This window comes from Ciona robusta, chromosome 9 (assembly GCF_009617815.1).
Source record: "Ciona robusta chromosome 9, ASM961781v2".
In the NCBI taxonomy this organism is placed as follows: Eukaryota; Metazoa; Chordata; class Ascidiacea; order Phlebobranchia; family Cionidae; genus Ciona; species Ciona robusta.
In genome coordinates this window covers 5,897,928-5,913,570 of record NC_143243.1, presented here as the reverse complement: position 1 = coordinate 5,913,570, position 15,643 = coordinate 5,897,928, and the positions used below count along the sequence as shown (strand labels likewise).

At 40.4% G+C, this 15,643-nt stretch overlaps 1 protein-coding gene and 1 long non-coding RNA gene across 5 annotated transcripts in view; one reads left to right on the top strand and one right to left on the bottom strand.

The window, feature by feature from the left end:
- Positions 1-219: 219 nt before the first annotated feature.
- LOC149731626 (uncharacterized) lies at positions 220-1,755 on the bottom strand. The gene is made up of 2 exons (XR_016385682.1): positions 873-1,755; positions 220-595 (listed from the first exon to the last, which is right to left on the bottom strand). It is a non-coding gene; the product is annotated as an uncharacterized LOC149731626 (long non-coding RNA).
- A 2,469-nt stretch (positions 1,756-4,224) lies between these two features.
- The window catches only part of LOC149731624 (uncharacterized), a 43,408-nt gene continuing 31,989 nt past the window's right edge, over positions 4,225-15,643 (top strand). For 3 of the 4 annotated variants that reach the window (XM_089884494.1, XM_089884493.1, XM_089884492.1), the window contains exons 1-5: positions 4,225-4,821; positions 10,074-10,182; positions 10,667-10,719; positions 11,489-11,819; positions 14,666-15,629. In XM_089884494.1, coding sequence (XP_089740620.1) covers positions 4,287-4,821; positions 10,074-10,182; positions 10,667-10,719; positions 11,489-11,819; positions 14,666-15,629 — 1,992 coding nt within the window. In that variant the 5' untranslated portion in view covers positions 4,225-4,286. Of the gene's footprint in view, positions 4,822-9,235; positions 9,365-10,073; positions 10,183-10,666; positions 10,720-11,488; positions 11,820-14,665; positions 15,630-15,643 lie in introns of those variants that run through there. The other variant, XM_089884496.1, reaches the window with a different exon arrangement.

Genomic DNA, 15,643 nt, shown 5'->3' with positions numbered 1-15,643 from the left:
GTGTGTCTTCAAATACAAGCTTAATAAAGAAAACCAACCGAAGCTGAATTAAGCAACACAAAGTTATGCGACGGTTCAGAAGGTTCTACTACAACCGGGGAAAGCCAAGCTGTAATGGATTGTGCTGCTTTTATGTGGCAGGTAACATGCATGCTCGTTTTAACATTATCCAGTCTACCACAAATATGGCGGCTACATAAAGAAATTAGGCAACAGGGGCTAGGTAACCAATACGTTTTAAATTTGTCATTTTTGTTTCACAAACTTTCGAAGCCATTTATAAATAGACTATACTGTGATCTAATTTTTGACAAATCGATGAATTACATCTGAACTTCAACCCAGATAAATGCATATAGTCGTTCTATTCATTTAATGTAAGGCATACATTAGCGGAGTTTTTATAAAGGAACCGCAAAAATGACTTTTTAAAACGTTGTGTCAGCGTAGTTTTGGACCAACAACTTCGCGGGAAAATAAATTGGACCGCGCAATACATAACCAGCCAGCTATGTCGGAATGTAAACAAACAGATCTGGAGCTGTCAGTTACAACCGTTGGAATAGTTCCAGATGAATTGAGTTCTGTGTTCGATCTAGAAAGTATATTTCTCAATCAGACTATTGTCTATCATACTATAGCCTAGTTTATAATTTGCCAAAGCTACCTTGATTTTATAGTTGCTATTAGGTGTTAAAGTGTCCCGTCTTTCCCACTCTACTGTATATCATACAAAGCTACACGTATGGCTCTTTGTGAACGTGTCATAGTTTGTTTCAAAACAATATAAATATGGTATAGAGTTACACATGACACAATGCTGTATTTGGTTATTCTTTTGGTGCCAGTCATCAATGCTACATACTTCTTACCTTTTCGGTGTGTTTACTTTCATGTGTGACACGAAACTGGGCTCCAAAACGATGGAAACGAAACCCTTCCCCTTTGAAACAGGATCTTTGACTCGGGAGCAAGTTTGTTTATACGACAAGTGTCACGTTACATGCGCTTCGACCACACAAGAATGATGCGCACCACAGACTGACTTATACGACGTTCTGTAACACGCGTCGTTCTCTATATGCCCAATACCAACAAACCTTTACCAATTGTGAACATTTTTAGTTAAACTTCAACAAGGTTTTACAAATGCCGATGCGTATATGTTTAACTCAGTCAGCGTAGGAGTGAATCTAAAATGTGCTGTCTCGTTTTGTCAGGGTGTTTTAGCCAAAGTTTTAGCCTTTGAGAGATTTCAGCTGTTTGACAATGAGATAACCGTCAGTTGTTTAATCAGAAAAGAAGCGATCAAACGCACTTGAATGACGATTCTCGCGCTCTTTTCGGCCTTCTGTACAGTTAAGGGGCTTGCGGTCGTCTAGTGTGTACCCTTGATGAAAAGACTGGTGACCAACTGTTTGTAATTGTTAACCTCTCGGTGTGTACCGCCCTTTTTTCGCGGCCGGGCGCCGGTACCATGTTCCGCACTAGCAAGCTCAGACAGTATTGTCTGGCGAAAGAATGCAGAGGTTATTTACAATTGAAAGTGTAATGTCTCCTACGTAGATAATGATCAGGTGAGACGACAGGTATCTGCCTAACTGAGAAACACCTTCAGATTAGTAAGGCTCTGGAACGCGATGGAGATCTGGTTATGGCGAAGGATAAACGGTATGAAGTCGTGTTTGTTAGTACGGTTTTGGCATATCCCAGGTCGCTTCCCTTTACACTGTAACAGTATAATTTAGGGGACCTATAAATATTAATTGACTATCGCTTACAAAATCAACCACAGTGATTCAGAGCAAACTAAGAGAAAAGAGAAACGAACATGATGTAATGCTACCTGTCTTTGAGTCACCTTTGGACGGCAGATTATTTTAGGGTATTTTGGGAGCTTTATATTATATTAGAAACAGCTACGACAGACCACGCTTCTTGGTCACTGCCAGCAGTGCGGAAAGGGCAATTAAATAGTATGGATGGTCGCATTAAAATGTATGTAGGTCTAAATTGACTTGAAACCTTGGAGGGCAGATATATGGAGGGATTACGTTCATGCTGGTGCTCACTTACCAGTTTCAGTTAATTTTGTTTTATTACGTAAGTTAGTTCTTTCTCAGTTGCTAGACAGTGTAGCTGTAATTCACTCATGACGTCAAAAGTGAGTACACTGAACTTCAATTCGTTGTTTTACCCCTCTGCTTAATGATAATGTAAATCCAAATCATGTTAATGGTTTGTGGGTTTCAGGAGAAGTATAGAAACTTCAGTAACACTAAATTATAATCACCCTACACTGTACTAGCGTGATTCAGAAGCTTTATTGTCACTCGTTAAATCAATATTGAAACAAGTGTTACAGGAAGTTCTAAATACGCTTTGGCCAAGCGAAGATTATGCCATTTCTTGCTTTCTACATGCAAAATTACAGAAAACTGCTCGAAATAACACGACGTGTTTTCCCTCTCATATTACAGCGTGCTTCGGCGCTAATTATTAGAAACACGCACCAACAGCTGTTTAGAAAAACGTTACGCTTGGCAGAGGGAGTGTACGCACTTTAACCGTTATGTGATGTAAATCATAGACTTGTCTCATTTGTTACTAGATTCTGGTAGCTCAGAAAAAATTGTACGACGCGATGCGCGTCTCATGTTTCAGATTCCAAACGAAAACAAACCAGTGCTCGACAGGTATTCAATTACAGTCCAGAATGCTTCGTATAGCGACCCGTACGTAAACGCCCGTAAGGCAGTGAATGCGAACACATTCGTGGACATTGGCAAAGGCAGATATCAGACATAGTAAGCACTAAAGAGTCGATAGAAGCTCAATTGATTTATGAGCCAGACAGTAAGTATATTTATTTGAGATGTTTGCTATTGTTCACCAAATACGTTATAAACCCCGTTTTAAGACCTTTAAAGGAAACAGCATTCTTAGTTTAAGAAGTTGTACAGGACAGGTAGTTATATCTATGGTGATGCACAGTTTATTGTATGACCTACTAATAATGGAGAAAGTCTACGATTTGTTTACTCGTGGCACACGCAAAGGTATTAGGTATTTCTTGTTCGTATGTTGCAGTATCGTTTCGGTGTAAACGACAAAGCTTTCGCGACAGCTATGCAGCTAAAGAATGGTGGATGACACGAAATACGTTTTAATGGCTGTAACCATATGGTGTGACGTAAAGTACGAGATGAGCTGAAACAGTTCGTGTATAGTTAACCATTTCAATTAAGCTGTCTACGTCAGACTTTCATGCCGAAATGTTACCAAGCTGCTGTTTAGTGCTTTGGTATACCTAGAAACTCAAATTCGAAACTGTTTACTGCGCTAAGGTGTATTAATGTTCCATATGTTATATATCAACGCAGGTAAGTTTATACTTGAGGTCGGCAGATGGCAACGCCTATTTGTGCAACACAATGCACGGTCGAGTGCGGTGGTTACGGTACATTCTAACGCTGATTACCCTTTCGATATTTAGGAGAAAGTGTGCATTTACTCAGATGTTCCAACAAACACTTGTTGTTGTCTAACATTCTTCACGCTGAGTTTGTGAAGCATACGCTATAACTACAACGCAGCAACCACAAATTTGATAGAGCTACGAGCATGGTATGCGAGAGTTTATTGAAGCTCTGCGGACGATCGTCGAGTTTTCGACACTGGTTTATACAACGCCCTGTCCATCGCTCAACGAGTTTAATTAAAATTCGACTTTCGACCAAATCGTCATTCTAGTCGCTCTGGGGTGCCCAGCATTGCTAGCAGATGACAACTCGACTAGAAGTCGAGATTTGTAGGATCATAGCAATTACATCACTCGGTAAACAGTTCCCACTGTTGCCCGTTTTCTTTAACCCAAACTGGATTACATAAGCCTCCCGCGGTTCACGCTGATAAGCAATCACGCGGTAACCAACCAACAGCATTTCTAGCTTTGTTCCCTTCTATAGAAAAAGACTAAATGCCATAGTCGAGTTTAAATAAGTTTGCAACATTTACCCGCTGTTAATCGACTGTACGATTTAAAACGAATTCCGAGAAAGGCATACATAGCTCACGAACTATTGCAACGTTCACTTTTGCATACGTAATCTAGCCCAGTACAGTATAACATGTTTTAAAAGAAGAGGCTTGACTTTTTATACAAGAATTAGTTTCAGCAGGAGCTGCTATGGTATAGGAATTTGCAGTTGCCAATAACAATGTGTTACATTTCCAGATCCTCTATACTCTTTGAATTGTTGTAAAGTAACATATTACAAATTTTAATGAAAAAGTCCGAAAGACCACTGTCGCTCCCGCCGTCCCCTTCACCGTGTGACGTCATGACGCCTACGTCACCAATTGAGACGTCATGCTGTCGGTGCCGACGGGCGAAGAGCGTCAATTCAATATTTTTACCCCGCGACGAACCGAAGAAGAAGTCTCCGCGGCTGCCCAAGCTTACTTGGTCTGTCTTCAAAGCCAAAGACAAGGGATTAGGAAAAGCAAACATAGCGGATAAGGACTACTTGGCCTCACAAGATCTGAGCCGCGAAGCGAAGTCCACATCCTGGAGATTCGTGCCCAGAGATCAAGTCGAACAACCCAAGCCAGCATGTGGAGCGCTTTTTACCGGTCGCGCCCCATTCGTCATTACTCCGATAGCCACGCCTCGACAGTCTAAGCAAGCCGTACCCACAGACCCGACACCGATGACGTCTTTAAAAGATGAGCAAAATCAATCAGAAATCACCTTACGTAGATTTGTTTTAACCAAAGAAAGCAAGAACCGGCCTAAACCTGGAATACGTAAGATTGCACGTAAGTTTTAACCTATAAATTTGGCCAGACACTCGAAATGTTACTAGCCCTGATAAATTGATATTTTATTCTAGAAACCGTACGACATTTTAAGCAGGCAAACGTCATATATAGCGTGAATATTATTCGTGACTATAGCGCCAAGCATAGCTAAAGAAGCGTGGAGCAGCCACATAGTCCTTTGAAACGCAGTGTCGGTTGTAATCACATATCTTCAAGTGTAGGCCTGGATAGTATTGTTGTGTTAAGTGCCCAAGCTTGAAGTACTCGCCCGCTGTATACAGTTAACCATGTTCCAAAATTTGATTTTGTAACCTTGTTCTGTATTTCAGGCGCACAAACACATATTTGTATGGTTTAACCTACTTTTTTTAATGAGGGAATCGAGTTCAAAGATTACCTTATACATGCAACAGATGTAATTCAAACACTGATTGCCAGAGTGGTATTCGCTTTAACTAAAGTTGCGGTTAAATTCGCCGATAAAAATAGCATTTCGCAAGGTAATCCGTGCTAAACACCTTTTTAATTTTGTGTCGGTAGCGGGCGCTACAGGTACGCGGTTTGGTAGACACTAAAAATATCTTATTACGTATTTGTTTTTCGCCTTCGCTTGGCGAGAGAACCTGTTACAACCAACCGTTCGGCTTACGCTCGTAAACAGGCCGACCTCTAAAATTAATAGGGAAATGAGAGATTGTTGCGATACCGCAATATTAAATGTTTCGCAGATTCATTTCAAGAAGCATCATAGTTAAACATCACCAAAAAAAGTTCGGAGTTTCGCTTACCATTCTCAGCTATAGAAAGCCGAAAGTAACGAGATATATAGTGAGGTTTGGAAATGGAAATCCCGTTATAATGTTGCAATACCAATTGCAATACAGTTACTCATTTTTCGATTAACATTCATGATGATTGAAGACCGTCATTAAGCATGAGCCAGAGCATTGTTTGTTACCATTTTTGAGTTCAGATAATCGTGTACGCTTAATTGATTGTACGAACGCAATATCACGACTCAAGCGTACTTGGTGCCAATTTGATTATATTTAATGCATCGTCGCAGCTTGACGCGTCCAGCAATGACAGAAAGGACGCGCGACCGAATTTTAGAAATGTCAAAGTCACGTGACTGCCATAAACCGCCATTGAATTATTAATAAGATGCTTGGCCCGGAAACATGGCAATACACACTTGAAAGATCTAAATGACGATAATAGTCATGGAAACACAATCATGCAGTAGAAGGCAGGCAATAGCCAATATCTATCCATATCCACGAATACAATAAGAGGTCTCGCGCGGTCACGAAAATGTGATGGATAGTTTCAAATCAAAAGAGAGTTCGCTGAGGTCGTTTATGCTGCAGAGCTTGTCCGGAATGTTGTACGTTACACAGTAAGCTACGGCGTTGTACGTTGTAAACCTTGTACAGGATTAAGCCGGACTCTTTTATCAGTTGTTTCAATATTGATCTAGCGAGGGACAATAGAGCTTCTGTGACGGGGCATTAAAATGCTATCGACAGACTGGGCCTTGGAGATGGCACCCGGTAACTTGAAACAATACGGCGCCGGCCTATTAACTTTCGTTCTGCGCTAAAGAAGTCGGTCGCATGCGTACAGTCGGTTGAACGCAATCGTATGAAACCGAGCGTGATATTGGAACATGTAAATATTGCCTCGGTTTCGCTGACCCGGTTTTGGGTGCGAGTTCACCCTCTTACTGAGCACTCAACTGGACATTTACCCGCATTACATAGTTTTTCTGCGAGTCAAGGCTTCTGCGGGCATTTTCGGCGGACTTGCAAAATATGAATCGCCGGTTGTCGTAAGAATAACACCAGAAGGGGCAAGAATTCTTTAACAGTGACGTATGCTGTCCTTTCGTCACGGCGCAGCCACTGGTGCGTGACCGGCCTGGCGCCGCGGGCTTGCACATAGAATTTCATAGAATCACGCCGTTGGTGTGGTTACATTGAGGCAATTCGCGGGCTACCCGGCTCAAAATTAGTAGTTTAACGCCTCTCCATAGCTGTTCTGCAAGCCATTTGCAAATGATAGGTATCAAAGTACGTATAGGTTTTGTCAGTCCTGCGTCGTTTTGCGTCGCCATCACGTAAAATCGAAACGATTTCTACGTCAGAGTAAATGTGCTTAGTTTTAGCTCGTTTCGCCGAACACAAGTCGAATTAGGCGGAGTTTTCTTGGAAGCAGTGCTTCGTAACAACAAGCATAAAATGCATATGAATGATTAAGTGTCCTAATATAGGGCGACGTTCATTTAAATCAGCAGTAGTTACGCGGACACAGGTGTAGATATAATATAATTTATACGTGCTTGACTATAAAAGTAATTTAGGCAAATCGTTTTTTTCGAAGAGATAATTTTTCAGTACATAAAAGTGTGATTTTTTGTTTGTAAAGATTTTCTGTGCACACTCAACAATAATACAGTAAGTTTTCTCACGATGTGGTAACATGACAGATATAGTGCTATTTAAACTGCTTTCGGGCCGCAGAGGTGCGCCTGAACTTGAGGGTATTTTGTTACAACTTTCTCATGGTCTTAGTTGAAAGCGAGACACGAAATGAGAGCCAGGAAACCCGCAACTCTTGAATATTAAAAGGACATTAGAGTTTTTCTTTGTTTTACAATGTCGTCTTTATACAACAAAGTATATATTATGTTGGTTTGGGGGGAGGCGGGACACCTTTAGCACATAATATCCAAATACCTTAATCGTGTTTTAAACAATTAATAAAAGGTCCATGATGGGAGTCGTGGGGATGCAGTTTTATAATTTCTTGTATGTGCTTTATTTACTTCCAAATGGGACGGGAAAATAGAATGAAAAAGTGTTCCATTTTCCCGACCCTACTATACACGATCGAAACGTTCTTTTGTATAAACCTTTCAACAGTTCGTAGGTCGCTGTTTTGGATTCAAAAAAATGTATCGTGCGTGACAAATGTATTTAGGCAATGTTACGCACCAACGAAACGTCATGGGTTTGATTTAAATGTGTCACAACCATCAACAGACTGTTAGATGGCGATTAGTTGTCTTGTTATGATTATATACCATTTTGTATTACACTGTTACGTCGCTACCTTATACGGTTCAAATGAGTTCGCACTATTGAGCACACTTTTCGCATTCCATTCGCTCTAAGTACGAACATGGCCCGTTGCTTTAATCACACTGTGTGTTATTAAGCGTGAACTTGTGGGTTGCACTCGGACGACGAAATGAGGCGCTCAATTCAGCAATACACGCCTTAATTACAAAACCGCTACAGCTTGCCCGGATTGTTTCAGTTTTGTATGCCAAGGCTTCGTTCAGCAGCAACGTGTTTGAGTTCTAGTTTAGAAGTGAACAGTTCGTGTTATATGCAGCGTGTAACCACACAGCGGTTATGAATATAACCAAACAGTGACCTGTGAGGTCAGTTTTACCATATGCCAATCCCTGTGATGTACGCGATGGTCTTTCTATCCGCTGAGCTCTGCTTTAAGTGGTGCCTAAGCCCGCACTAAGTACAAATATTCGCAGCTTGTTTTCCTAACCCTCAGTGAAGTGCCCTCAGCTATTGATTGCTTCAACTAATGTTGCAGTTGTACCTCATTGACAGAAACGTTCCGTTAGTTACTTTGTACCATTAGGTCCTATTTGCTCGCAGTTTAGGTGTACTAAATTTTCTATAAAACGTTTGTTATTGTTCGTATATAACATGGGTCGTCTATTTAAAGCCAAGACACTACCAGGCATTATGTTTCGTGCTGTTGGCAGCAGTGGTAGTTTTAATACTACGACTAAGGTGGTTATTACTCCGTTGGGAGCTATTGTTTTAATTCAAACGATGATTAATGGTTTAGAATTGCCATCGTTTAGTGACCACCGTGGTGGTCAGTAAGGTCGAGAATCAAAGTATGAAAGTATTTTGTTGTTGTTGTTGTTTAGTATTATACAATAAACCACAGAAGTGCAAACTAGCAAATAGTCAGCTTTATGTTTAACGTTATTGAAAAGATGACTTATATATATTTGTTCGGGAAAAGTAATAGTGTTTACTCGCTGGGAATTTCGATTGCTTTATTGCATTATGCGAAACCACTGTCTGTAGTAACTGTATTGACCTATCCTTGGGCAAACTCGGAAAGGGAAAGTAGCTTCGAGTGGTTCAGAAACAATCAATATGACACAACTCAACCGAATAGTTGAATGCTTGTAATACATGGCCCATGTAGATAGCCCATTTGCTCTAAGACGTCAATATTTATATTACCAATGTAGACATCCATGCAACATACCTATATCGTTAGTGTACGTGGTGTGTTACTGTAACTATTTTTCATCAAAAGTCACTGAGGGGGCAGAAGTTTGTTAGTTATCAGCCAGAAACAATTTTTCTTTATTGAACATACTTTATGTATTCTCTCAGCATGGTGACACTTCGTGTATAGTTAATGTTAAATGTGGTGAATATATTGTTATACCACTTGCCAATGACCGACGAGTCCTCAATCAGCGATTCCGGTAAGTGGAAAAGATGAAACTAATTCATTTTGACGCTTTTGGTATATATGTTTCACTCCCGGTAAACGTACTAAACTTTTTAAGTGCATTGGATAGTTATATCTTGTGTAGCGATATGAACTTAAGTTAAAACACTGACATCGTTGTGTTTTAAGTTTGTACATACGTAATATAAACCCATGTCACCATTTAATTCAAGTGTATAATTGGCAAATCGAGTGGATTTGATGACGTAACCGTCCAAACATATTTTTCATCCACTTTTAATAATCACTGCGGTTCAAATTTCCAGTGCACGCAGTCTGTCGCATGTTAAGCTTTATTAGGTTAGCATTGCTGAGAAGGTACCTGTCGAATTATTACCCTCATTACCATCGATTTGTGGCTTTTTTCTTGCGCATTTTTTCTAACATTTCCCAAACAAGGTAGGCATTGCTTCAGTCTAGACGTTTACAAGCAACATTCTGCCCTTGGGACTTTCCTTTTTGTTGTTGTGGAAAGATTTATTCCGTTGAGTCAAATATAAAGGAAACACAATAAAAAATAGCTTGATTTTAATTGCGATTTACGATTTTTACTGGACAAACTTTTAATTAACTTTGGGAAAGTATTTAAAATTGGGATATTAATACCAAAATCCTAAAAATACCAATTTATTTTAATGACGTGCTGGCAGTCAAAGTAAACAACTCAATTCATGTCTTTACAGACGTTCCTCGTTCTCCGGGTCCTTTGGACGGAAGCTTGTACGCCCAAGTGAAGAAGAATAAGAAGATTGGAACCGATGATTCTGATGACTCGACATCTCTTATAAACAGGTAATTGTCCAAATGATGTTCATTTTCTAAGATACCAGTTTCTATGTTTTTCTTTGTGTGTGGGAATGTCTATACAAGTAATATAGCTTCCGACTGAATAAACATTTCATTGACTCTGTATATACACGGTTGTGCAGCTGTATAGCAGAAAACTTAAAATATAGTCGAACCCAAGTGTAATTTACGAAAACTAATTTAAGAGAGTTAAGTTTCAGTTATAAAAGTATCAGCAATAATATTCTGCATATGGTAACTTCGCGGAACTATATATACACAGTACAATAACTTTAAGTTAAAACGAAACATACCATGTATATAGTAGGGTGGAGGAAGATGGGACACCTTTAGCACAGAATATCGACATATCCTGATCGTGTATTAAACAACTAACAACGGTAATGAATAGGTGTCCCATCTTTCCCTACCCCACTGTATATGTTTTATGTTGATCCACGCAAAATAATTAAAATCTATGACTTTACAGGGATTACGAAGAAATAGATCAATCAAAAGTTCCTTTACTTAGCTCTTCTGAAGGTGAGCACCATGTCGAGAAGTATATTATAATATTTCCAGAACAGTTTTTTTTTGTATTTAGACATTAGCACTTGCTAGATGTAATATAGTAGTACCGTGGGTTAAAATGGAATACCGCTAGCACATTTATTCCATGTTTACTGGTTGTGTTTTTAACAAAAACAATTCTGTAAATATTATTTGTTTTCTACCAAATGGGACGAGAAAGAGAGTGAAAACATGGCCTATTTAACCTAATACTATATTTGAACTTATTACCACATACATTAACCGACTTTATTCAGTTTATGCATATCATGATGATCAAGCTCATGCATTTCATGATCGTTTAGTTTTATCCGGTATCATCATATATGTGTCATTTTAAACGTGTTAGGTGGTTGACACCGACCACCACAATGCAGTCTGTTCAAACAAAGTTACGGCTATAAAGGGACTGAGTTTCGACAACAGAATTCCTACTTTCTGTCGTTACGTTTACTACTGGCATATACCTGTGTTTACACTCAAACCCTAAGAGTATGCTTAAAATGTATTGTCCGAAAATATTGAATACAAAATAAGGATACTTTTTTTATGGATCACATGAAGAGAACTTACTTAAAGTGGTATCACATAAAATCATTTATCAAGTAGTTACATATACCTACTTATCTCAATGTGAGAAATCGAAAAGTCGCACAAAGTAATCCTTTTATGTATATAGCACATGGATATCTCAGTTGTTGCTAACGGAAAGTATCTTAAAATAACCGGATTCTCTTTTTAGGTGCATTCCCCCCCGGTGTTCAGGAAGGCGAAACTACATCTACTGTGACGTCACCGTCCCACCACGGCGTCGATTTATTGCGTGACGTAACAAACGCATCTATAGCCGCGGTGCAAGGTACGAAAGATATCACGTCGTCAACTACCAAGGAAACATCCTGCGAAAACCTTCCCGAAACGACACCGGCAAAAGTTGACACCCTTTCCACGACGACAACGATTACGACAGTTAACATTTCCATGTCTACCGAAGTACAGTCAGAAAAATCCGGCACCGTTGGGGATTTACCCAGAAACGATAACAGCAGCAAGCTCTGGCCTCGGGAATCCGAGTGAGTACAAAGTCTTTTTTTTGTTTAATCGCTATCGCGTAACAAATGCCAGCCGCTAGGTCGTAGTAGAGAGCAGTCACAGGTCAACCAAGGTCAACCTGGCACATGGGCCGTTGCGTTTTGTGGGATTTTAAAAGCTTTCCATTAATCACATTAGAATCAACGGAATTTAATGTACAAGTGTACAATACAAAATACGCAGTCGTAAATATCGAGTTCAAACATGCAACATTGACTCATATGCTTAGGGAAGTGCCACGCGTGGTAATGGTGTATAATGATATAAAACCTGCGTGTACATGGGTGACCGCAGCTTAATCATTTACGATATTAATGGTAAAAGCTTTGGCGAACTTTGTTGTTCGAGTTATCAACAACGTGCTAACCAACGTTAAGGATAATAGCGAACAGTGTCAGATTAGCTGCAAATGTATTCAGTTATATTTCGAAAAAAAATCAGCATGACTCAGTAATCTGTCATCGTAGGTGTGTGGACTCGTATTATTTGGCGGATTTTTAACATTACCAGACAACACAGTAGGCTAAATGCTTCGGATGCCTCTCTTTGTCTCCACAGCGGCCGTCGCGATCGAAGAACTTCAGTTCGTGCTTTGACATGGCTGATGTACGGCTGACTCGTAGTCTTTTGATAAAGATTAGCTTACACTTATTTGCTCCGAGGGGTGAAGCAGGTTTACAAAAGGTTCATCACAAAAAAAACATGCAGTTACCAAAGAGTTGAGCGTAGGGTTAATTCATTAACCTTTTAAGGAGCTTTGAAGAAAAGTCAGTCGAACTTATGTTGTAAAGTTTAGCGGTAATTATAATAAAGCTAATCAGCGAGCGTAGCATTAAGCAATTACTGAGCTAGCGACAATACCTGAGCACGCCGCGGGCCGCTTATGATCAATTAATATAGACGAATAGAAATTACTTTTGTGAGCAAGCGGTTAGTGCAGATGGCGTTCTATGTATTTTAACATGTAAGGCAACCAACCGTGAGCGCTCTAACAACAATAACAACAGCAGCGTTTCGGTTTTGTCGGATAATCTGAAGCTAATGTTTCAGCAATTTTCATCCTGAAACGATCAATAGGGTTCGTCTTGCAGCCACTGTCGAACAAAATCGGAAATGAAATGGCATTTACGACACCAATCCAAAACACTGCAGCGTAATACCAGCGCGGTGAGAACAGAACGGTAGAGACAGTGCGTGGAAAGAAATCAATAAGGTCCTTGCGTGGGAGCCAGTTGGTTACGTGTTCCACAGCAAGCAGGCACGCGGGACATGCAGGTGGAAACGGATAGAAAGCAAATATTGAAAATGTGCAGTTTCCTATGAATGATGAGTTGTTTCAGGGTATTTGATTCAGAATATAAAGCGGGTTTAGCATAAACATAGTTTATGGAACGTAGTATATGTTTCTCTGTATTGCTTCTGCGGAAACATAAATTAAATGGAAACAAGTCACTTCCCTAGAGTCGTATTGACTACACTGACTCAGACAATCGGCGTCGCACCTAAATAATGTACCGAGTGTTACCGTTAGTGTAAATGCTACTGTTCGCGTTACTGAATAAAGCAAATGTTGTATAAGCGATCCTGTTGTGTCGCCGAACCTTCTACTGCGGAGTATTTGAAAGCGCAATTAACAGGCTTGTTGTTGCAACATTGGCTAGCCCGATTACGGTGCAATTCTACAATATCCGGTGCCCTTGTCACGCCGCTCATTACGCCGCAATAACAATAACACAAATTTAAATAAGAATTTACTGAATCCAACGCGCATGAATATGAAACATGGTTATATGACTATCTGTTGGACGATGTACAAAACTTTGATTGAAGCAATATTTCATTATATCTCTGACGCACGTCGCCTATTTTAGCTCCAACAAGTCACGGCAGTTTATAAGCCATCAAGGTTTACCGAAAGGCCGCAACACCGGCTAATTACGCGCGCAATGAACCTATGTTATGATGAAACACACTTTCTGTGAAAAGCAAGTTCGTCAATACGGTTACAAATAGAAATGCCGTCGTTGAAGAATTTTCTCTCTTAGCTTTTTGCCATAGGTGTCTTATCCGTCCATATCTAATCTAAATCTCGTCCCGTGCGCTGATTTCTAGTTTGATACCTTGCTTCCCTTGAAACTATGCCTCGTTCTTCACGCCTCACTTGCCAGTAACGCGAACTGCTGGTGGGTCGGTTAGTTAGCACAGCTCTGTAAGCAAAATTTTTAAATTTAAACATGAGAGACAGTCTTCATTTTACGTTTGCTCGGCTTCAAGGGAAACTGTGTTTTATCTGTAGGTTTGTTATACCACATAGTCGATATTATACTGGTTATTAAGTCGCGCGAATTTGTTTCAGAGTGAAACAGTCAACAGCCACAGGAAGCATTAGACGGCAATACTCCCGCTTTGATTAACAGTGTCTTTATAAACCGAGGCCTCTGTGCGCATATGCTGTATATGCAGGGCGGAAAAAGCGTACTTCAGAAAACGATTTTTTGGTAAAAACTGAGACTTTGTGCAGTCTTTATATAGTTAAACAGATGCTGTTTAGTCTCTTATTACAACTTCGTGTGCCGAAGGTTTCATTCATTCGATGTTTACGATGGTTTGTGTAGGACTCACTATAGCATATCGAGTTTCACCACGCAACGTATAAGTCTATTCAAAGTCGATTTAACGCGCGCAATCCTACCGGTTAATGCGGCAGCTAAAACTGAGCTAGTTTAATATCTAGAAGTCGTTTGAAGTAAGTTGTACAGTACAGATTTCCCACATACCGATCACTGCATTGAAATTCGTGTATCTAACTTTTTTATATTTTTCACAGAGTACTTAGCCAACCTGAATCCGAAAAGCCGGAAAACATGAATTGCGATGTTGCTGGTATACTGGCAAGCCCAGCGAGCAACGTATCGCAAAACGACATGGAAAGTGCTATGGCGCTAGTTAACGAGTTTTTGATGGAAGAGAAACTGAGAACTCCCAACGCGCTCACTCCGAATGGCAGCACGCCGGATAGACGAAGCTCAAACGACCGAGTTTACCCGGAAATTGGAAACCTAGATGGTTATATGGAAAGGGGTCTACATGATGATTCGCCCGATTTCGAGCCCCCGTTACCTAACTACCCGGCGCCTTACTACAACCCGAAATTTCAGGACAAGAGTCCTGAATATGCATTACCTGATCGTGACGTTATTCTCGGATCAGCACTTGCAAAATCGGCGGTGTTAGTAACCGCTAGACCCGACAACTCTTCTTATTTGTTAAACCAAGTGAATAACCACACTTCTACATCCGAGGTGGCGAACGGAACTATGTTTGTTGATAGCAATCTCGAAACCGGTGGCTACTCGACCATTGCAGAGCTGACCGCCGTAGAAAACATGCTGAACGGCAACCATAAAGACAGCCTTGATTCTGGACATTCGTTGGACATGCATACCGTCTCTGCACCCGTACAAAAAGCGACTTCCAGCAGTGATATCGACAGTGGTATAGATGGCAGTGCGATGGCTATTTCGTCCGCCGGCGATCTGAGACCTAGTCCAAAACTTGCACGAAACTCAGTCCCGCTTACCAGTACGTCAGTGGTGACTGACGACTGCACCATGTTAAATACATCTGTACAAACAGTAGATGTAAATGAAAAAAGTAATGAAAACAACAACGGGAATTTCTTCAGTCATCAGCAGGCCGTAGTGCCAGTTCAGGAAACAATACATTTCCAGCCGATTAAAGAGGCCGATGTCCAATTTATCCGAATCAAAAACGTCTACAAAGACTCTGAAGTAAGTAAATTATA